Here is a 24834-nt window from a genome sequence, read left to right as displayed (position 1 = left end):
GTGGTGACAGGCAATCTGGGGTGGTTATGGGCTGTCTGGGATGGTTATGGGCTGTCTGGGATGGTTATGGGCTGTCTGGGATGGTTATGGGCTGTCTGGGATGGTTATGGGCTGTCTGGGGTGGATACGGGCAATCTGGGGTGGATACGGACAATCTGGGGAGGTTACAGGCAATCTAGGGTGGTTACAGGCAATCTGGGGTGGTTACGGGCAATCTGGGGTGGTTACGGGCAATCTGGGGTGGTTACGGGTAATCTGGGGTGGTTACGGGTAATCTGGGGTGGTGACGGGTAATCTGGGGTGGTTACAGGTAATCTGGGGTGGTTACAAGTAATCCAGGGTGGTTACGGGTAATCCAGGGCACTTGACTTTGGTGACAGGCGTAAAAAAGTGCCGGCACCATTTGGAACAAGCGATCAGTGGTATATAGTATATACCGCTGATCACTTGTACTAGGACCACACCGGGTGGTCACCGATCATTGCCCCATGCTCTCCGCCACCTCCTGTGGTGGAAAGAATGAAGCTTTGATCATTTTTAGGAATCCATCACTGTGAACAGAGTCTGTTCACAGTGATGACGGCGGCCATCTTGTATCAGATGGCCGCCCAGGGAGGGGAGGGTCAGTGGCCAGGTCACTAGGGTTAATTCTGGGGATGGGGGGACATGTTTTCATCTCCTCTCACTGTGGATTCACGGTGAGAAGAGATGAAAGCGTTCAGCTGCGCTGGCAATGCCCGTTACCGGTAGCCGCCTTTATACTGATAATAACGGCGATCACCGGTGAGGGGACTGGCCGGGACTGACCCCACACTCTCCCCCAACCCCTCAGCGACCTCCGATAGCTGAGAGGAGGAGGCTGCGGGCATTACCGGCGCCGCTGCACTATTCTGCGCCATCGCCATAAAGAGCTGATGGCAGAAGAATAGAGCCCATTAGTGATCGCCGTAATAATCCGTATCGGCGGTCACTAATAACATAACACATGTATTCTCTGGGTCGCTACGGTTACGGCGATACCACATTTGTATAGTTTTTTTTTTACTATTACCGCTTTGGCGCAATAGAAACTATCTTCCTAGCCAAAACCCACAAAAACTGTCCCTGCATTGCAAGATCCATAGCGTTCTCATCTTTTGCGCGACAGAGCTGGTTTTGGGCTTATTTTTTGCGGGAAGATCTGTAGTTTCTATTGATACCAAGTTTTATATGTATATGACTTTTTGATCTCTTTTATGACGTATTTTCTAAAGTGGATTGATAAAATACAGCTATTCTAGTACTGTTTTTTTTATTTTTTTTTTACAGCGTGTGTCGTGCAATATAATTATTGATATAGTTTTATAGATTGGGTTGTTACGGACGTAACGATACCAAATATGTATAGGATTTGTGTTTTTGATCACTTTTATGTAATGTTTTATAGTGTATGGGGAATGTAATGCATCTTTATTATTAGGGGGGGCTGTGTTGTGTTTGGTGCACTTTTTTTCACTTTTTTTTACTTTTACACTAGTGTACATTACTGTACACTAGTGTAAAATACTTTGATCACTGATACAATACATTGCAGTGCCTGATGTACTGCAATGTATTGTATCATGCCTCATGCTGACAGGCAATAGCCACAGCCACCCCTGTCAGCATCAGGCATCTCCATGGTGACCCCGGGGACCTTCATTAGGACCCCGGGATCACCATGGAGACATCGGGACCCCGGACGGCGCCGCGGGACATCGCGATCATGTAAGTGAACCACGGCGCCGTCCGGGATCCACCGGGACCCGTTAGATGCCGCTGTCATGGTTTGACAGCGGCATTTAACGGGTTAAACTGCCCGGAGCGGAGAATCCTCCGCTCCGGGCAGTTACAGGAGGGTGTCAGCGGTCACACTGACCGCTGATCCCCCGTCCTGCAGCCGCCACCGGGCGGTAATTTATTCCGATGCGCCCGCCGTTAAAAGGCGTACGCATCGGAATAAAGCCCATTAGTGGCCGCCGTGAAAAGGCAGCATGGCGGTCACTAAGGGGTTAAACACGCCTGGGATAGACATATATCTATCCTAAGATAATAAGAAAGAAAATACTAAAAGGGCAGACTAGATGGACCCAGTGGTCTTTTTCTGCTGACAATCTTCTATGTTTCTATGTATGTCCCGCAGGAAGTGGTGTATTCTTTCCAGTCTGACACAGTGCTCTCTGCTGACAACTCTGTCCATGTCAGGAACTGTCCATAGCAGCAGCAAATCCCCATAGAAAACCTCTCCTGCTCTCCAGACTGGAATCAATACCACTTCCTGCAGAACATACAACAGTCGATAAGTACTGGAAGACTGGAGATTTTTTAACAGAAGTAAATTACAAAACTCTGGCACTACCTCTTTAAAAGCATGTCGCACATTTATATCAAGTGGTCCTATCTGTGTATGCTGTGCTATATGTTGGCACATTGGTTGGATGGTTTACTGATGTACTGTGTACCACAAGTACAGGGCTAGTTTCAGATGTGAACCAGACCTTAGATACCGTGAACCCGCTAGTCCTTATTGTATCATAGCATCACAACTTTAGCCAGGGTTACAGTGGCTTCTAAGCTAATAGGACTGTCAGTTTTCTGTGCGTTTGTTATTATTTCTGACATTTCACAAATGACTATATTCAGTCTGTATAGTTTTTTCTGCAAATGCATTATTCCATGCTGCTTTACTCCTGAGTAAAATCTTACTTTATTTCTCACATACTTACCTAGTCTACAGTATAATTGCAAATAATATAGGATAGAAACAAAACTGTTTCCTATCTTTAGGGCATTGAAATGAAAAAAATAATCCGGAGCTACAACAAAATGGCCGCAGTCCTTATGGAGTTTGAGCTGCTCTATTACAGAGGATGGTGTAAATGTGTGGAAATGGCCAAAACTGGACTCCATGCATCTCTGCTTGTTAGACATCCGGACACAAAGGTATATAATGCATAATTGAATGTGTTTGTTTCTCTTTGTCAGTGAAGTCAGACATTTCTTGTTACAATGCTTTTATTAGTTGATAAATGAGGGAATCTTTTTAATATATTAAGCTAATTTTTTTCTTTTTTTCTTGCATATGTAGGAACTATATGTTAACCTGGATCCCATAGTTTTGGAAGTTCTGTATGAAACAAAATACCTACATAAGATGGGTTTTGAAGTCCCAGATGCCATACATAGCATTGCCACTAGAGAGCAGCAGATTAAAATGCAACAAATTAAGTAAGTACTTATAGCTCTATAGTTAGGGATCATTTGTTCTAAGAAGGTTTGTGTATATACAGTGTAATATATGCATGTATAACAGTAAGATCATGTATAATATTTTAATGTATATCAACAATTTAGGCATGTATCTATTTAGCAGTTGTACATTGTGTAACACTGTGTACAACTGTATTCATTTACATTGGGACAGTGGGATAGTCTGTACTATAGGACCAAGGATGCCACATCAGATAAATTGCTAGATATTTTTAATACATTGTTTTAATAGTTTTACTACTTTGTAATATAACTTCACTATAATGTGATAATATATAAATGCACACAAATTATATGAGTGGCAGCAGTTAAAGGCAACACAGAGCTCTCTGCTGCCACAAACATTCGAGTAAAGCCCCTATTCCATGGGCTGACTGAGAGGAGCAAACGAGCTCTATTAGCTCTCGTTTGCTCCTCGTTCTCCGCTCACTGCCGCCGCTATTCCACGTGGCAGCAGCGAGCGGGTGAGTGCAGGAGGGGCTGCAGGGAGTCTTCCCGGGTGATCGCTAGATCGTCCGGGCAGCCCATAGCATACAGCAGCCTATTGCATCCTATTCCACGGCCTATTCCATGGAGCCATGGCAGCAGATCGTTGCTGTATGAATTGTTTGTCTTTCAACATGTTTGAAAGAAAAAATGACGCAACGATCAGCCGACATGAACGATGTCGGCTGATCGTTGCCTTTTATTCCACGGGACAATTATCGGCCGTAACGGCTGATATCGGCCGAATTTGGCCGATAATCATTCAGTGGAATAGGGCCTTTAGGAATTGCATGTTTGCCTAACCTGAGTCTCTGCCCCCTACCCTCCCCATCAAACGCTGCCGCTGACACATTGCTACACCAAGGGAGACTAGTTGTCAGTAAGGGCCCTATTACACCAACAGATTTTAAGCCAGGCCAGGAATGAATTTGAAAAGAGGAGAAATCTCAGTCTTTCCTTTATCACCTGTTCTCTGTCTATAGTCTATTCCCGACTTTGTTTAAAAAAAAAAATCTGTCGGATAATCTGTTGGTGTAATAGGGCCCTAACACTGTATGCATGGAAGCCTCTGCTGAGCAATTGGGGGTTACTATCATTGCATGGGCAGCCCTGCAGTTTGTGACAATTTGTAAGTATTGGAGGCAGGTCGCAGAGATTTATTTAAATGAAGTTGTTCTACAAGGCAATATTGTGTTAAGCAATATATAAAGAAAAAATATTCTTTCCGGAGTACCTTAATACCTACATTTAACCATGTAAATAGAAAATCATGAAAATCTTACAACGTGGGTGGCAGTGGGTGAAGTGAAGACTTACCAACTTAAAAAAAACCCTGAAAAAAGAGATGGGATATCTGATGATCTGCACGTTGTCCAAGTTATTACAGACTGCAGAGCAATTCCTGTGGAATCGCTGCAGCCAGGGCCGCCGATAGGGCAGTACAAGTGGTACTGCCGTATGGGGCCCGGACCCTAAGAGACACGGGGGGGGGGGGGGGGCGGCGGGCCCGCCGGCCGCCGCCCCCCACCACTACGCTAGGGGGGCCCGCACGGCCCCCCTTGCCACCTGTTTCTGAGCATCCTGAGAAGCTGCGGCCGCGCAGCTTCTCCGGATGCATTGATCGCTTTGATGTTCCGCCCGCACATTGAGCGGGCGGAACATTGAAGCGATCAGAATACAGGAGAAGGACCTGTCAGCGTCCTCCTCCTGTATTCTCTCCCATAGGCTGCCGGCACTTCATACCAGCAGCCTATGGGAGGCCGGGACGTGACCTCTCCGGCAGGCGTGATGATGTGACGTCATCACGTCTGCCGGAAGTCCCGTCCCTGCGGCTCGGAAGATGGAGCCAGAAGAGGAGGAGGAGAGCTGCTGCCTGCAGCCACAGCACGGATTAGGTGAGTAGGATGTTTGTTTTTTTAGGGGCACCTCTGGGGGCATTATTAGTGTATGGGGGGCACCTCTGGGGGCAGTATTAGTATATGGGGGCACCTCGGGGGGCATTATTAGTGTATGGGGGCACCTCTGGGGGCATTATTAGTATATGGGGGCACCTCTGGGGGCATTATTAGTATATGGGGGCACCTCTGGGGGCATTATTAGTGTATGGGGGCACCTCTGGGGGCAGTATTAGTGTATGGGGGCACCTCTGGGGGCAGTATTAGTATATGGGGGCACCTCTGGGGACATTATTAGTATATGGGGGCACCTCTGGGGGCATTATTAGTGTATGGGGGCACCTCTGGGGGCATTATTAGTATATGGGGGCACCTCTGGGGGCATTATTAGTATATGGGGGCACCTCTGGGGGCATTATTAGTATATGGGGGCACCTCTGGGGGCATTATTAGTGTATGGGGGGCACCTCTGGGGGCATTATTAGTGTATGGGGGCATTAGTAGTGTATGGGGGCACCTCTGGGGGCATTAGTAGTGTATGGGGGCACCTCTGGGGGCATTATTAGCTCATGGGGGGAACCTCTGGGGGCATTATTAGTATATGGGGGTACCTCTGGGGACATTATTAACTCATGGGGGCATCTCTGGGGGCATTATTAGTATATGGGAGCACCTCTGGGGGCATTATTAGTATATGGGGGCACCTCTGGGGGCATTATTAGTATATGGGGACACCTCTGGGGGCATTATTAGTATATGGGGGCACCTCTGGGGGCATTATTAGTATATGGGGACACCTCTGGGGGCATTATTAGTATATGGGGGCACCTCTGGGGGCATTATTAGTTCATGGGGGCATCTCTGGGGTCATTATTAGTGCATGGGGGTACCTCTGGGGGCATTATTAGTTCATGGGGGCCACCTCTAGGGGCATTATTAGCTCATGGGGGCACCTCTAGGGGCATTATTAGCTCATGGGGGCACCTCTGGGGGCATTATTAGCTCATGGGGGTACCTCTAGGGGCATTATTAGCTCATGGGGGCACAGCAGGGAATCCTACATACAGGGGGCATCCCACACAGCGCAGTTACTATGGGAGCCTACAGGGGGGAGAAAGGAAAGGAAGTTGCTAGAAATGTGCGGAGCCTAAATTGTTTGTCTCGCAGGTTCTAAGGGGATGAAACGTATCTGGAAGGACTCATCATGGAGGTCTGGGCCGGATGGAGAGGAAAAGGGAAAGTGACGCCTCAGATCAAAGAAGACATCACCTGTGAGTCACTGTATGACACTTTTCTTATTTTGTAGAACATCATTTAGTAGGGGCGCCCCGAGGTGACAGCTACTACATTATCTGTACTCAGAGATATCACTGTGTTATCTGTTGTGTTACATAGGACTGCAGGTGACTACTACATTATCTGTACTCAGAGATATCGCTGTGTTATCTGTGGTGTTACATAGGACTGCAGGTGACAGCTACTACATTATCTGTACTCAGAGATATCACTGTGTTATCTGTGGTGTTACATAGGACTGCAGGTGACATCTACATTATCTGTACTCAGAGGGATATCACTGTGTTATCTGTGCTGTTACATAGGACTGCAGGTGACATCTACTACATGATCTATACTCTGAGATACCACTGTGTTATGTGGTGTTACATAGGACTGCAGGTGATATCAGGTGATTTCTCCAGGTTGCAGAAGTTCAAACTTCATCGTGCCCTGGTGTGCTGGTGTCTGTATGTCTGTATACATGTGTGCTGGTGTCTGTATACATGTGTGCTGGTGTCTGTATACATGTGTGCTGGTGTCTGTGTGTGAGATCAATTCTAGAGAACTGGCTCATATACCCCATTTTCCCCAGTGGCTTAAAATGTAACCTCTGTTATACAGTTATAAAATTATAGAACCTAAAGGTGAACAAGGTGCAATTCAAAGAGACACTTACTTGTATAGCTGTCTCTTGGGCTCTGTATGCAGTGCATTATATTCACCCTTGCAACGTACAATTTATAGCGTGTCTACAAGCCCAGCGGGGCTCATTATGATGGAGACTAAAACTTATACAAGAGTGGGGTAGGGGTTCCCCTGTATTCAGAATGCTGTTGAGTGCTAGGCAATGCCCCGTCTGGGATTATTGAATTACGAGGGTCTATGCAGAGCAGGATAAAGACACCTCTGCTGCACAAACAGGATCTCCTAGAAAGCGTTCTCACTGCCATGTATTCGCTATCACTGGCTTGGGTGAGCTAAACTAGTCTGCCTGGGGGGGGGGGGGGGGGGTGATTTGTATATGCTCACTAACATGGAACAGCCTCATTATATTAGCCTTATCAACATATTCTATGTTAGTGAGCATACCGGGGGGGGATATTGGTGAACATATACAAATCAAACAGCCCCCCAGACCCTCGAAATTCAATAACCCCAAACGGGGCATTGCCTAGTACTCAACAGCATTCTGAATACAGGGGAACCCCTACCCCACTCTTGTATAAGTTTTAGTCTCCATCATAATGAGCCCCGCTGGGCTTGTAGACACGCTATAAATTGTACGTTGCAAGGGTGAATATAATGCACTGCATACAGAGCACAAGAGGCAGCTATACAAGTAAGTGTCTATTTGAATTGCACCTTGTTCACCTTTAGTTTCTACAATTTTATAACTGTATAACAGAGGTTACATTTTAAGCCACTGGGGAAAATGGGATATATGAGCCAGTTCTCTAGAATTGATCTGAACCAAATTATACCTCCTAGCAAGGCGTGGGTCGAACACACAATTTTTTTTTTTTATTAATGTGGGGGGCCCAGACACTTTGGTTGTATGGGGCCCCGAAATTCCTGATGGCGGCCCTGGCTGCAGCATCAAAGAAAACAAAGATTGAAATGTTGTTGTCGGAAAACACCCAAAGCTGCCAGTCTGTGACTACTAAGTGACTGAGAATAGACACTTTTACTGAGGATGAGAAGCTTAAAAAATGAATGTAATTAAATTGTAGCAGAAAATTACATGAATATTAATAGGTATTATGTAATGTTGCACATTTTTCCTTTTATATTTCATTTCATTGTAAGATACATGACATAATAACTTTCAGCAAGTGTAAAGCGGCTTTATTTGCCATGGACCATGTAATGCTGAACTTGCTTTTGAAAGTATTTCACATTATTTTTTTGCATGTGGAACAGGCTACCAAGACCAGTTGTTTCAGTGGAACCTAGCTGTAGAGCATGGACTAGAGTGCATTGTCGGTGTTACTTTACCCCTAGGTGCTCCTGTAACAATGCCTCCTCTTGCATATTATTCTGCCTCTTTCAGAGTGATAATGTAGAGGTTAGACTCCTGGCAGACTTACTCTACTGATTAGAAAACAATGGCAAATTCTAGTAGGAAAATTCTCTTTTTCAGTCTATTACTCAAAATATTTTTTTTGCAGATGTGATTTCATTCAACGCCCCAGAGCAGTCATGTTATTTGTATTAACGTTTGTCATGTTGTTCGACATGTCAAAAGTTGATGTAAATGATACTAATGCTTTAATCCTCCATAATGTATATAACTGTCATGGGGCATTAAAGGGTATATGAAGTGGGATCTCAAGCTTCCAGCAGTGGTCAGAGACCAATATCAGAGTTTGCTCCGATTCCAAACTTTTATTCACCTAGGTGCTGCAGTCAATTATGACTGTGGCATCTAGGTAGTTAGAAGTTAAGCCCTGGTCACTTCAGGCGTCCTATCCATCCAATGGTACACTTTAATACATTGGTATTTCAGTGTACTGATTAACTGATCACATATTGAGGCTTTCTAAGACAAAAAATTAGCTACAAAAAAAAAAATAATAATAATAAAAAAAATATATATATATATATATAAAAAAAATATATATATTTATATTATTGTCGTCAGGAAAAATGTTTAAAATATTAAAACAGAATGTTATTTATTATTAAACACCTATGTTGACTGCTGTCAATGAAAAAAATACTAAAAGCCATCATTGATGTTCCTTAGTCGTCATGCATCCCAGAAAACACAGAACAAAAAGTCATCAAAAAGTCCTTTTTACCCTGAGGCTATGTTCACACTACGTATATATCCGGCCGTAGTGCGAACCGCGAATATACGCCCATAGTTATGAGGTTGATGCATACGCAGGAAAGTATACAGTATATACAGCCGCACAATGCACACTACGTATGAGCCTACGGCCGGATCGTATACGGCGCCGTGAAAAATGAACAAGACCATTGTTTGAGGCCGGAACTGTTCCAACTCACGGCCGTGGATTTCAATGCCGCCCCGTACGGAATACTTTTTTCAGCCTAATCGAACTTGATTTTTAGATCCAAAAGGTTCTGTGTGGTTTACTGGGCTGGGCGAAGATTTCCAAGTAAATGACCTGCTTCAGACCGCTTCGAAACAAGCTAGGAAGCATAACTGTACTACGGGCGTATGTTCGTGGTTCACCGCATGTTCGCAATCCGGCCGCATGTCTATTTTTCCCACGGCTGTAGTTTCAGCCGCACATGTCCGGCCGCGTACGAACTACAGCCGGACTCATATGTAGTGTGAACATAGCCTTAAGTTGCACAAATAAAAACTACAGAACACAAGTAAAACGAACCCTCAAACCGCACCGCAGATGGAAAAATGTACAATATATAGTGCATATATTTTTTTGGTTTTGCATTACATTTTAGGGTAAAATGATTAAAAACAAGCTGTAATATTGCTCTGTAGATGGAAAAGTAAAAGTGTTAAAAGAGGAAAAAATTTTAAAATGCAAAATTAAAAATTGACTCCATCCTAAAGAGGTTAAACAATTAACACAGTAAAAATCCTATGGCTAAGGCTGAGATTTAGGGTGCTGTTTGGTGGGGTACTCGAGGCGCCATGTTTTGTACATTCTTAATAATTAGCAGGAACACTAAGTTTCCAGGAGTTTATGACTTTGGATTTACTCTATATGTTATCTACTGTACTGTGGTCTCTAATGAAATCAATGCCCAACATCAGGATAATACTGGTGAACAATATGTTATTGCATTAAATGGATATGTATGGAAACCACAGCCATTTACCAACCATTACACATACAGCTATATATTTGAGAAGCTCCTCTCTGTCCTCTTTCTATGCTTAGGTTTTCTTTTCTTTATTATAGCAACACATTGTAAATGAAGATTCAAGAATCAGTCATTGGTTACTCTCTAGCAGTTTCAGCACCCTAAACCATTACCCTTTAGGTGGTCATATCTGTGATTCTGTTTTAACAATAGAAGTATCTCAAACTGTGCAACTATAACTGTCAAGCAGGAGAGCTACAAAATACTAACATTTCTTTTATCCTTGGGGCTTCATGAAATATTTACAGAATAGACTATGTTTCCTCTTGGTTGGAAGCCTGCATCATGCACAGGAAATTCAGTTGTCTCCTCTATGAAAATCAAAGTCCCCAAAATGACAATACATATTCTATCAAATATCCCTTGGCCTCATGTATCTTTTATAATCTTTCAATTTATTTATGTAACATTTTCTTGTAGAAATACATGATTTGGCATCCAGAACCAACTAATTAAGTGGTTTGGTCCTGAGGTAGGGTTAAAATCCTATTGAAATTAGGGAACATCAGGTCATGGTTTTGGCACAACTCTCTGCTTTGCTTTTTGTATGGTGGAATTAAAGGGGAACTCCGCATAAGAAAAACTTGTTTTCTATTAAAAGTACATTAAAAGTTTTATAGGTGTGTCTATACAATGTATTCCTGTATCTGTACAGTTCTGCCACACTGGTAGCTGATAGAAGTCCAGGAAGTGAAGAAAAATGGCCTCTGTGCCAATTCACATTGTCTCCTGCTCCTTCTGCTATCCCCCCCTAGGAGACAAATCTTACATGCCTCTGTCTCACATTGTGTGTGTTTGCTGATGATGCATTCAGGGGGCAGGGCGTGATGTCACAGGAGGCTTGGCTGGATACCCCAATTCCCTGAGTGATCCACGATCTCTGTCCGGCCAGAAGCAGCTGCAGCACTAATTTTACTGATTGTAATGGTTGGGGACTGTGATGATCACATGAGGGAAAGCATTGCATTCTGGGAAATGCCAAACCAGGAAGAACAGAAACACAAAACAGAGCACCCCCCCCAAAAAAAAAAAATGGATTATGGTTTCAAAACTGGGAGAGACAGGTAAGTAATGCGTTATGCTGCTCTAGAAGTTTCATTTTTTTTTTTAACCTCTACCTGGAGCTCCCCTTTAAGAGCTGCAGAAATCACACCTCTGTATAACATAATTCATATGTGGTTCTATTAAAAAATAGCTTTTGTGGTGATTTTAAATAACATGGAGGGCAAAAGCAAAGTAGGTTGATCACAGGGCCTTACAGACCCTATGTTGTTCCCTAGGCTGAAAAAGAGGACTACACCTGAGTGAAAATGCTTTCAGGAGCTGCTGCTGAGACTGGGTAGAACATGTCAGTGTTAGGTTATTTTCACAGCAAGTATTTGGTGTATATGCTGACGACAGCTCCTGGTGTATACCCCAATCATTTTGACAGTGCTCCATTTACTAAACAGACCCCAGTAGAATGCTCTTCTGTCCTCCATTGACTTTGTATATATTCCTATAGCTTTTAGTACACAGTAATAAATCCTATATACATTCTTTACTTGTCTATTTAGATGTCAGGGAAACCATTTTCTTTATGCTATTCTAATCCTCCAGCCTCTGTTATAATGTTATTGCAGCAATAGCTCCCCATGGTATTTTAGCTGTTGACTGCTCATTGCAGTACAATATTTTGTATTCCGTTTTTGAGTGCATAATATTAGTAGCTATTTTTGAAGGAAAGCAGCTATGTTTTTTCTAATCCTGGACAACAAATTGGTTAGAAGCTTCGACCAGCACAAAATGTATTACACATGTGATGTGAAAGTGGTATGGTGCATTTTATGTAAATTATTAGCTTATTAACCTGTTAGCAATCTAGTATGTATTAAGCCTGACAACTGTTTTTTTTGTATGTTCCCACTATTATATTTGTATTTACACCCTTGCCCTGAGGTACAGTACTAGTATGTCTGCTGATTTCTTTGATCCTTGAAGTAGATCACTGTTGACATACGCAACCAAGGGTAAGGAAGTTGCAGATTTTCGTCAGGAACTCTGACCTATACGTACCAGGTTTACAAATAATAATAAAAAACAAGCTCCCTATGTATTGTCATTACTTCTTCTAGGTCAGTGAGCTGAACAACTCTCTCTCCTCATCTGTGTCCTCCACTGGGGCTGAGCTCACTGCCTCCTCATCTGGATAACTCTGCTTCTTTAGCATTTGACAGGGAGCCAGACACACAGTATTGCCTGTGAATCTGTCACATCCAATTTTAACGTTGTAAGCTCTTGTTAGAAGCAGCACAAAGAACTCTGAGTTCTAGCTGGGTCTTTCAAGAAGTACCTGTATTCTTAGCTGAGCTTAGAGCAGTCAACTCAGGAATCTTTTGACAGTGAGCCATACTTTGCTTGTATTGCACATTCCAGATATGCAAAGCTGTATGCAAGTTAAGTATATACTATATATACAGGTGGCATACTGTATACAGTATATGGTGTATATATAGGTGATAATGTGATATATATTGCATCACCAAACATGTGTGTCCCATGAGCCAACTCGCCCAACACTGCACTTCACCTTTTTATATTTGTTAGTTGTCAGGTTTAAATGGGCAATTGTTCCTTTATAGACGCTAATGTCTTGTTACCCCTGCTTCCAATTATATGTTTTGTTGGTTTGGTGGTTTGGTTTCTCCCTGTCTTGCACAGCTTCTTGTACCTAATTGATTTTAATAGTGTTTTTAACAAATGTCTTTGCTGCTTTATAAAGTATACAACATTTTGTATTTAATTGATACTGTGTTATTTGGTTCAGCAGTTTTTTGTTGTAGGTTGATACTCAGTATAATTTTTATATCTGTCAATAATACATTTATAGTTTTACAACTCAATGCCATTAGTGGGCTGTATATATCTCTTGCACACTGGCAGCATAGAATCACAATGTGAAAGTGTTTAAAATTTTTAGCCAAACTGTGCTCAAAGTGGGATACTTTACCTACATTTAGCCAGTATATAATGCTCTACCATTTGACACTATGTGGAAACCATATGATGGTCCCATATAGGGTGAATAGGGGCAAAGTCTGTGACTCTTGTTACTTTTTATGGGTAAACTATGGCTTTATGATAGCTTAACTACATTATAGCTCAAGTATTCAGTTACCTACTCAGCATCTGTCACTGCAGGCTTTCCGGCACTGTCTCACATCTTTGGCCCTTTTGGATAAGATAGGTGAGGAGCAATCACGTTTATTTAAGAAAGCCAGTAGGGATCATAAATTGGAGAATTGCCTTTGGTATATTTGGGATATGCACTCCAGTAATTTCATTGATATATGGGTTAACCTGTGTCTAAAACCATTGTATTGGCTGGCAACTCTACCAGATGTGCATCCTTCTCCTAAACAGCACAATGTTTTGCTAATAGGTATTTGGTAAAGGACAGAGATGGTGTGGACAGGTGCAGATGATTGGAGACAAATGCCAGAGTTTAACAGTCTGTTTCAGAGAGCAGCCAATTACAGCTCGGATATCGTTTCTCAAAATGAGCGGTGATTTGTCAAGACAGATTGATAAACTATGGTCCATAGAATTTTTAAATCTTTAAGACTGTTGTATAGATTACACTCTTTCCAGGCAGACATGTAGAAATGACTAAGTTGTGTATGCTCACAGTAGTTTCTAACACAGAATTTGTTAGTCTTTCCATGTGTAGCACAGAGATTAATTTTTAACACTTTGCATTAAATATCTAATCTACTTTATGTTATTTTTGTTTTGAATACCTACCTATGACTCTTTTTCTTTTGTTATATTTCAGACTTCAAGACATGCTGATGGACTATCAGTCATTTACTAACAGAATTCCATCTTTGCTCAGACCACTTATGACACCTTTTATCAGCCAGATTGAAGAGGTCCTATCCCCAGGCCTTACCCAGCTTTCTTGGACCTCTATGAATATTGAGAAATGTAAGTTCACACTAATTGCCTCTAAATCAATAACCTTTATGCTACGTTTACAAAGAAAGATAATTTGCCCGATCGTATGATTAACGACTTCGAAGTAACGATTTTTCTTTTATAATGATCAGCGTTTAGACGGAATGATATATCGTATGGAAAATTCGTTTCGCGATCGCTTAAGCCTATCTCGCACATAGGTGAACGATCTGCAAATTTTTTGCAAACGACGAACGTCGATTTAAGAACATGTTCAAAGATCAAAATGAACGATTTCTCGCTCGTCGTTCGATCGTTCATTGTGTTTACACGTACGATTATCGTTCAAATTCGATCGTTATCGTGCAAATTCGCACAATAATCGTTCCCCGTAAACGCAGCATTAGGCTCTGTTCACACACTGTCATAATGATGGCTGTTTTTAGTGGATGGCTGTCATTTAACACTAAACCACAGCCATTGTTGTAAAACAACGACTGTTATTAATGATCATGAACATTAATAATGGATGTGGTTTTGCAACAACAGCAGTTGTCGTAGCTCTAATATTACCCTATGTCTACCTTCAGCTTACCCTTACTCTACTGTGCTCTTGTCACTGCTGCTCCAAAGACCTCCATATACTGCTGACAATTGAAGCTAAATCTTAATTAAATTTAAATAAGTGAGGGGGGGGGGGCTCTGGGCTACCGCTAACCCTATAGCTATGGCCAGGGCCGGCTCCAGGTTTTTGTGGGCCCTTGGGCGAGAGAGCCTCAGCGGGCCCCTTTGTATAGCACACCTCGGGGCACACCTACCAAATAAAGTTTGACAAAATACCGAAAAAAACGTAATTCAGTAACTCACAGGTGACATCTTCTTTGATCTGAGGCGATCGCTCTCCGTTTCCTCTCCATCTGGCCCAGACCTCCATGATGATTTCTTCCAGCAACAATTCATCTCTTCGTGACCTGTCAGACAAACATGTTAGGCTCAGCACTTTTCCAGCAACTTCCTTCCCTTTTTCCACCCATAGGCTCCTATACAGTAGTAACTCCACTGTTTAGTGTCATGTGCAGTAAAGTAAGGAGGTTTGTAGGTCCCGTGCTGTGCCCCCCATATACTAATAATGCCCTCTGTCTCCATAGTAACGCCCCCTGCTCTGTCCCCATAGTAATGCCCCCTGCTCTGCCCCATAGAAATGCCCCCTGATCTGCCCCATAGAAATGCCCCCTGATCTGCCTCAGCACAAGAAAATAAAAAAAATAAAATCATACTCACTAATCCGGGCGGGGGGCGGGTCCTCTTCTCCCTTGTGTGTGCCTTGTGGATCCACCAGCAGGCGTGATGACGTCATCGCTCTGCGCCTGTTGGTGAGAGCGCATCCATGCTAGAATGGACTAGAATGGAGGTGCTAGAAGGAGGTCGTCCCCCTGGAGTCTGTATTCTAGCTTCTTCACCATAGAGCAGGCTAGAATGGAGTTACAATAAGAGACATTACATGAGGTATACCAGGGGGAACTACAACTCCCAGCATGTCCAGCCTGTTATTATGGGAGATCAAAGGACATTACAGGAGGAGATTTAAGAGGAGTACTACAACTCCCAGCATGGACAGCCTGTTATTATGGGAGATCAGAGGACATTACAGAAGGAGATATAAGAGAAGGACTAAAACTCACAGCATACAGAGGGAAGGTATTAGTGAGCCCCGCCTCCTCATGTTACATGACAATGATCACAGGTCCTTCATCCATATGCAGCCTCTCCCGTTCTCAGCCCCGCCCCCTTATGACGTCACCACAGGTCCTTCCCCAGTGCAGCAAACACGGCAGGTCCTTCCCCAGCCCCTCCAGCCCTCCGCCGGACTTGGGGTCGGCAGCACCTGCTCCCCCGGGGGTCGGTGATGCGGCGGGCGTCTGTCTCACAGCTTGGGCAAGTGTCGGGGGCCCCTTGGGCGGCCGTGGGCCCCGGCACTTGCCCGAGTATGCCAGGTGCTGACGCCGGCCCTGGCTATGGCACTTGGGTCTTTCCTGAGGGGAAAGTGCCAACATAGGAAGGAAACAAGGGAGCTAGAGTGAGAAAAGGTCAAGAAGCTCCATACATAGTAGTGTTGCCTCAACTAGCCTTCTCATTTAGATAAAGACTGGTACATGCACACACTTTCCAAACAGGGAACTGTCCTGCTGGATCTGGGACTGTTGGGAGCTATTTATGTGTAGAATTTGCAGCAGTTAATATACACAACAGTATTGTTATTTACTCACAGTAAACTAATAGCCTAAAATATAGCTATATTTAAAGACATATTTACATAAAACTGGAAAAAAAACACTGATTGATATCCAAGCTGAAAATTTTGTCTAATTTTGCCAGAAACAATAAATCAATAATGTATATCTACTTCAACAATGCTTCCTACCATTTAGTCCTGTTATACTGTTGTTTTGTTGTTCAGTTCTTTTTTTATGGCTTCACATGTCAGCAAGAGCTACAGTGTTCCTGCTGATCTCATAAGCAGGGAGAGAGGATGTATTGACCTGAAGGGAATGATTAACACTGAGCAGCACAGGTTATACTGGGATGTATAGTGCTAATATGTAGGAAACCATATTATGTCTGCACTGGAGCTGTTTAATTGGAGCTCAATGACTGGTTCATTTAAAGGGGTTATCAGGTGAGCAGACAACCTTTTCTGGTCCCTGCTGCTCACCTTCTCTTCTGCTCATCTTGGAAGAATAGCCTCTGAGACAAGAAGGGGGCTGGGGGTTGTCCTGAGCTTTGGCAACGTTAAGCATCACAATACAGGCAATATCAGGTAGCTGTTGGACATTTTGTGGTTACACCTGCATGAAATAGTCCAAAAGTGTACCTACCCCACTTTTGCCTTGGAAGCTATGCTTTTGAGACAAGCAGGAAGGGAAGTGAGTGCCAGGGAGCCGAACAGCTAAGACCTTTTCTGCATCAGCAACAAAGCCATTAACTGCTAAATTGTTATTCTTTATTCAAAGCAGCAACAGTGGTCAATAGTTTATTTTAAGGTTTGAAGAATGCATCCAAGAAGGCATATTTTCATTGTGTTGTCTTTCACATTCTTTATTTAGTGTGTGTACAGCAATTGTTCTAGTGACAATTCTGCTGTCTGCTGCTATTAATCCAAATGTGTACAGTGTGGGGATTGTTTGTTATGTTATACTACTGTAGGTATAGTCATATAGCTATTTTATATAATCCAGCGCAGTGACACAGTTTTATTTACTCTCCTGTTCCCTCTTAATTTGTGATGAATCCCAGGCCTGTGATCAGTGAACTGCACTGCTGTTAATCCAGAAGTAGTTGCTTGATCATGACTACCTCTAAACTATTCCTATGCTACTTTAGCCTGTATTTGTACACACATATCAAAAATGAAGTGCCCCCCCCATGGCTTTAACAAGGCAGATATAGCTTTGTGTCTACCTCTAAAACATTTATAGGTGTTGAAATTCTGAAATTCTATTCCCTTGATCAAACTTAAAAGCTTATATGGATTTTCTTAGGCATACAAAGTAAAAACAAAATCATAAGACGTAGAAAAAAACACCAAAAAAGCCGACATATGTAGCTGTTGTCACTACTTAGCTTGAAAAAGCTTGAAATAAAAATTATTGGTAGTATATGGTATAAAAATATAATTTTTTAATACTTTATCATGATGTAATCTCCTGCCTTATAATTCCAGACGTTGCCAATGTCTACAGTTCCCTAAGAGAGGTGGAACAGATTTGTAAGGAGGCCTCTGACATCCTAGAATGCCGAATTGAGAAGTTGCTTCTGGACATTTCTGACACACTACTGGTGGATTTACCTGAAGATGATACCATCACTGTTCCAGTTTTCTTAGAAAGAACAGAGAAGGTCATTGCTGCAGCTGCAGAGACATTGTCCATGTAGGTCTTAGCCACTTATGGTCAAATAAGGGGCTCTTAACACTGGGAAGGGGGATAAGGTAGAAGGTAGATGAGGTGAACATGCAAATGTACTGGAATGTGGATTTTCTAAGCTGCAGTCTGTTTGATACTGCTTGGACTCTGGTTCATTATATAAAGAATCCCATAGTTTTCACCTTATCAACATACAAGGAAACTGCAGGTAGATTCCTGTTTCACAATTCACAAAATAGCAGTGGTGTGGTCAGTGGTGACACCAAAGGTTGTCACTAGGTAAGGGTATGTTCACACTGAGTGAAGCCCTTATTGCACGGGGCGACATTGAGGAGCAAATGAGCGCTGTCAGCATGTTGAAAGACAAACGACTACAACAATGTCAGCTGATCATTGTGTTCTATTACACAGGACGATTATTGGCCGTAAAGGCTGTTATCAGCCGAATACAGCCGATAATCGTTTTGTGTAATAGGGCCTTAAAGGGGTAGTCCACCCAAAAAAAATTTCTTTCAAATCAACTGGTGCCATAAAGTGCCAGAGATTTGTAATTCACTTCTATTAAAAAATCTTAAGTCTTCCAGTACTTATCAGCTGCTGTATGCCCAACAGGAAGTTGTATTATTTCCAGTCTGGAGAGCAGGGGAGGTTTTCTATGGGGATTTGCTGCTGCTTTGGACAGTTCCTGACATGGACAGAGGAGGCAACAAAGAGCACTGGGTCAGACAGGAAAGAAAACACCACTTCCTGCTGGACACACAGCAGCTGATAAGTACTGGAAGACTTAAGATTTTTTAATAGAAGTGAATTACAAATCTCTGGCACTTTATGGCACCAGTTGATTTGAAAGAAAAATTTTTTGGGTGGACTACCCCTTTAAAACAGGCAGAATTCTGTGGCCAAACTCGCCGCCGCGGAATCCCGCCTGCCTCAGTGTGTCATAGCACGTCTGTGGGAGAGTGCGCGCTCTGCCGCTCTCGACTCAAAAATACCAGGTGGACAATCCAGAGGTAGGCAGAAGTGTGATCAGTAAGTGGACGTCAGGATTAGTCTTATTATCATTACAAATAAATGTACATATTTAAAGTGACACTGTCACCTCCTTTTTGCATTCTGACATCTCTACACAGGTGTAAAGGGTAAATTTAGCGGTTTTCATACCTTATTTTATATCATAAGTCATGGTGCTTGTTCAAGTAGAAAGTCATCTTTTATCAACTGCAGATTAAGTTAAGTGGGCGTGGCCTAGCGGCAATAGCGCCACTTAGCCCCGCCCCAACGTTACAGTTGGCCCCGCCCCCTCACCGGCCATTGGAACAGGCTGGCCGAAAGGTCTAGACCCCACCCCCTTTACGGTGGCCAACCAATGGGCGTCAAGGAGGCTGGGCCAACGGTGCCGTTGTGGGCGGGGCTAAGTGGCGCTAATGCCGCGAGGCCACGCCCACTTAATACAATCTGCAGTTGATAAAAGGACACTTTTTACTTGAGCAAGCACCATGACGTATGATATAAAATAAGGTATGAAAAGCGCTAAATTTACCCTTTACACCTGTGTAGAGATGTCAGAATGCACAAAAGGGGGTGACAGTGTCACTTTAACACAGGCTTACACCATTCACAATAGATCCTGGCTTCCTTCTTGCTTCAGATAAATCCCACCTACAGTGCCCGATTATGGGTTGTGTATGGGGTGTGTATGTGTGTCAACCAGGTCACTAATCATTGTATCCAAATCCCCATAACTCTAATTTCTGGACATCCATTTTTCAAACTTTTTAAAATAAGTTTCTGTATTTTACAAATAGTATAGTCCAGTGCTTCTCAATTCCAGTCCTCAAGCCTCACCAACAGGTCAGGTTTTGAGGATATCCCATACAAAGAACAGCTGTGATAATACCTGATACCTGATGAGTTAATTATATCACCTGTGAAATACTAAGGAGATCCTCAAACCATGACCTGTTGGTGAGGCCTGAGGACTGGAATTGAGAAGCACTAGTATAAATAAACATAGAAAAGTCTTATCACCCAAGTGCACATGTCAGACTTCTTTCTAATGTGTTACTGCATTCACACTCCTGAAAGTCCATGTTTCTCAACGTTTTGGGACTCCTCCGTTTCTTAAGCACTTTTCTACAGAGACTTTTCTACATGCCTATTAAACCTATTATAGAAATCAATGAGAAAGCTCCCACTCCTATGAAGCAAATCTGAAAATGCTGTTAAAAGCAATTCATGGAAGATGGCTGCCCCCGTAGTAAAATTCTGTGACAGAAAAAAAAGAAATTCAGAATATGTATCAGTATCCGCTTTTAACTGTAAAAATCAAGCAATGCATTTCCTTTAATGCATGGGATGTTAGGTTAGTGTTTATCTTCTGACCATACTGCTACTTAAAAGAACACAGATAACCGCACAAGTGTTTTTTTTTCATACTGTTACTGTCTATCCAACTTAGCAGTGAGCAGAGATAACACTAAGAGAACCCAGAAGCCTGTCAGTAGTGCTTGACTAAACCTGTCCATAGTAATCAACATTGTTGTTACTTCTGTGTTCCTTGATGGAATTACACACACAAGCATATACTTTGTCATAAGCACAGCCAGTTAAGAAATACTGCTTCTATACACATATTATAACTATGATATTAACATAATTATTTCATTTTTTTATTATTTAAGAAAGTTGCTGTAGATACCTTGATTTCAGTGTTTGTTTGATGGGCTCATTATGATTCAGTAATGATTTTATTTTCTAGGCAAAGCAAACAAGTGGAGCTTTGCTTGTATGAAATGATTGATGCCCTTAAAGGCAAACTGAAACCATCAGACAGGGAAAGTCTACAGGTAAATAATTTTTTTTGCTGCTGATATCTTGCCATACAGTCCCGCTTCTGGTCGTCTCCTACTTGCCCCTACTGTGCCCCTCACCGATTCCTACTTCTGTCCAGTACCTGCTCTCCTCATCTTTCTTTGCTGCCTGAGTTCTTCAGTCCAGTCTTTCTTTTTGTTTTAGGGAGTTAACCCTTTCCTTAAGGGTTAATTCCCTTGCATGTTCTCCCTTTAGTGCCCCAGTCCCCTGTGGCTTCTCACCTCCTGTTCCTGCAATGTAATCTTTTTAACTTCATTTCCCCTTTCTCACTAAAAGTAGACAGTATTAAAAAAAAAATATTATATATATATATATATATATATATATATATATATATATATATATATATAATTTTTTTTTTTTTTTTTCAAATCTTTATAAAAAATGTCTTTACTGTCTAAAAATGTAAAATAGAGACACAGGTACAGTATATGGTATTGTTGGTATTGTAATGACATTGGCAATAAAGTTAGAATGTTGTTGAAATCAAATTAAGAACACCATAAAAAACCTTTATTGCTTCATTCCACCTACCTGAAAAGTTAGTCAACAAATTGTACATACTCCAAAATAGCACCAATAAAAACGACAACTCATCCCGCAAAAATCAAGTCATCACATAGCTACGGTGAACGGAAAATTGTTTCTTATTCTATAATAAATGCTACAAAATACTCAAATATAGAAACCTATTCAAATTTGTTATCACTGTGTTTGTAGTGACCCCCAGAATAAAAATAATTTTAATTTCAAACACTTTTTACTTTGCAGTAAAATTATTATTTTATGTCACTAAGAGATTAAAAATTATGTGGCTATGGAGAGAAGAGGGGCTGTTAGGAGTGACTGAGCACGGAGCAGTCTTGCAAAGCACAACACCCTGCAATCTTCTCTCAGTAAGTTCATAGAGAAGCACTGACTTTTCTGACACCTGAATTTAGCGTTTTAGGTGCCCAGAGAGTCTACAAACAGCTGACCTTCATGTCACCTCTTCCTGCTCCCTCATCTCCCTCGGCCCCTCCCCCCTCCATAAGGATAGAATGGAGAGAGCAGAGCCCGTCTTCACTGGCTTCTCTGTAATGAAGACGTGTTTGCCTGATAATACACAGATAAGAAGTCAGGGGGGGAGGCTGGGAGATTGCTTCTTGAGTACAGAAGGAGGCTTTTTTTGGCTGATAGAACCAATTACAGAGTTTCTTACAATCGCTTATACTACTGATTTCTGCAATAAAAAAAAACATGACAGTTACGCTTTAAGACACTTAAGGCTTTAGGAGGGGTTTTCCAATTTTAATGTGACTATTAAATGGTTGAAAAGACCCTGTTAGTAGATTTATGCTGCCCTATCTGAGGGTAGCATGAACTAGTGACAGAGAAGCTGAACAGAATAATGTATCATTTATATTGTTCTTTGCAGCTGATATAGAGTTTTCCCCTGAATAACAAAGACAAAAAGTAGTCCTCTCCATTATGTGTATGTAGGGGGTGGCAATTCGTATCTCCAGCTGTGGGCATGGCATTTGGGCTGATTTGGTTCTCTCAAGCACTGTATAAAGCCCCTGTGCAGCTCGCAGCAAATACCGTCCACAGAGAAAATGTAATCCTCCCGAGTGCGGCAGAGAGGCCTGTTACTTTTGCCTTTCCCTCTCAGTCATCTTCGCCAAGTGTGCTGACAGAGAGAGATCGGTAACTAGACACGGGCGGGGAGCCACCCAGATGACTGTCTGCCACCCCTCTCCCTGACGTACATGGGGGGATTAAACTTCATTTTCTCTGGTATAAAGCTGCTGCTGCGGCAGTGGCGTTGCATGCTTTATACAGTGCTGCAGACAATTGGGATGATTGGTTCCCTTTAAATAAGCTTAAGGAGGGAAGTGTTTTAATAAGAAACTAAATACCATAGCAAGGCAACGATATTACTTTACTGAAAGTAACTATGGTTGGAAAACCATCAGTTAGTGAATTTAAACATGCTTGGAATAAATGTGTATATATCAGCATAAGTTTTGTGGCTGTCATTTTTGAATATAACCAGGCCAACAAGCAGTGGTCAGTAGCCACACTAGTTTCATGACCGTAGTAGCAGGAGAACTCGGCCTTAGAGTCTGTATCACTTATTTATAGCCATCATATAAATATGAATACTGGGAGTGTTAAAAAAAATAAATCACTGTAATGTACCAGCAAATATAGAATCCCACAATCGATTGGGAATCTGCTAAATCTTTCACATATTTATGGTTAATACTATAATTATTTTTTACTGTGGGGAATAGCCCCAAATGCCTGTGAATAGCCCGGAGGCTTAAAGCGACTCCACGATCTGTCCCCTGGACCATTCGGCAGGTGATGCAGTTATTGTCCTAAAAAAATACTTTTAAACTTGCAGCCCTGTGCCCTACGGGAGTATCTGTGCCCTAACTTTGCACCACCCCTCTATTCCTCCTCCCCACCCTCCTCATCATTAGGAATGCCACTGAAACATTTTCTCCATGCTGAACATTGCACAGGTCCTTAACGATCCAGCCCCTGTGCCGGACTGCCACAGGTGGGGAATAGGAGGCAATCTGCCTGGAGCATTCCTAATGATGAAGAGGTTGGGGAGGAGGGACGGAGGGGTGGTGCTTCAAGTTTAAAAGTATTTTTTTAGGACAATAACTGCATCACCTGCCAAACGGACCACAGGACAGATCTTGGATTAAAAGCAGCTATCCGAAGGTACGAGTGGTTTGGGGGGGTCAGATTGTGGGTACAGAGTCGCTTTAAAACTTAACTTTTAATATATACAAATGAAATGAAAGAGGGGTGCTCAAACACACATAGTGCAGTAGTGAATAAAGAAGGATTGGGTTGTCATTACCTCTTTTAGAGTGAGGAAGGGGTTTTAACTCTTTGTAGGAAGAGATAGCAATCAGAACAGGAGCACCATGGCCGCTGGTGCTAGGCTAGTGAACAGTCGTTCTATCGAATTTTACAGGACTTCCCCTCCTAATAGTCTCTCACGTTTCTCCTAACGTCGAGAGATGCAGACGCGTCCCGGCTGGATCGCTCTGAATGTCTCAGAATATGTGATTTTGTATACGCATGGCTATTGTCCCCCATAGAACAGACCCATATCCTAGTTTAAAATCATACTGCTGCCTATCACTGACATGTTTCGCCAGCAGTTCGCTGGCTTTCTCAAAGTATAATGACAAGCTTGCGTATACAAAATTGCATATTCTGAGACATTCAGCGCGATCCAGCCAGGACGCGTCTGTATCTCTCGACATTAGGGGAAACGTGAGAGACTATTAGGAGGGGAATAACAGCGGTCAGAGACAGCAAGCATGTTTTGTGCTTATCGTTTGCTGTTAAGTCCTGTAAAATTCGATAGAACGACTGTTTACTAGCCTGTTCACCAGGTTCTAATTGCTATCTCTTCCCACAAAGAGTTAAAACCCCTTCCTCACTCTAAGAGAGGTAATGACAACCCAATCCTTCTTAATTCACTACTGCACTATGTGTGTTTGAGCACCACTCTTTCATTTAATTTGTATATATTAAAAGTTAAGTTTTAAGCCTCATAGGCATTTGGGGTTATTCCCCACAGTAGAAACTATTAACGTGCCTCCTGGACTCGGCTGCGCTTCCCCCCCCCCCCCCCCCCCCCCCCCCCCCCCCCCCCCCCCCCCCCGGAATACTATAATTATTGGCCGTATTATTGTTTAATAATAATTCTTTGCGGTTTCAAAAAAAAAAAAAAAATATATATATATATATATATATATATATTATTATAGGAAAAGTTGTAACCT

At 42.4% G+C, this 24834-nt stretch overlaps 1 protein-coding gene across 6 annotated transcripts in view; it reads left to right on the top strand.

Moving 5' to 3' along the window:
* Positions 1–24834, top strand: part of LOC138783454 (dynein axonemal heavy chain 5-like) — a 245444-nt gene that overhangs the window by 56161 nt on the left and 164449 nt on the right. For all 6 annotated transcript variants that reach the window (XM_069958163.1, XM_069958164.1, XM_069958166.1 and 3 more), the window contains exons 19-23: positions 2806–2961; positions 3107–3246; positions 14122–14273; positions 17965–18172; positions 20925–21012. In XM_069958163.1, coding sequence (XP_069814264.1) covers positions 2806–2961; positions 3107–3246; positions 14122–14273; positions 17965–18172; positions 20925–21012 — 744 coding nt within the window. The remainder of the gene's footprint in view (positions 1–2805; positions 2962–3106; positions 3247–14121; positions 14274–17964; positions 18173–20924; positions 21013–24834) is intronic.

This window comes from Dendropsophus ebraccatus, chromosome 2 (assembly GCF_027789765.1).
Source record: "Dendropsophus ebraccatus isolate aDenEbr1 chromosome 2, aDenEbr1.pat, whole genome shotgun sequence".
Classification (NCBI taxonomy): domain Eukaryota; kingdom Metazoa; phylum Chordata; class Amphibia; order Anura; family Hylidae; genus Dendropsophus; species Dendropsophus ebraccatus.
This window is presented reverse-complemented; position numbering and strand designations above follow the sequence as displayed.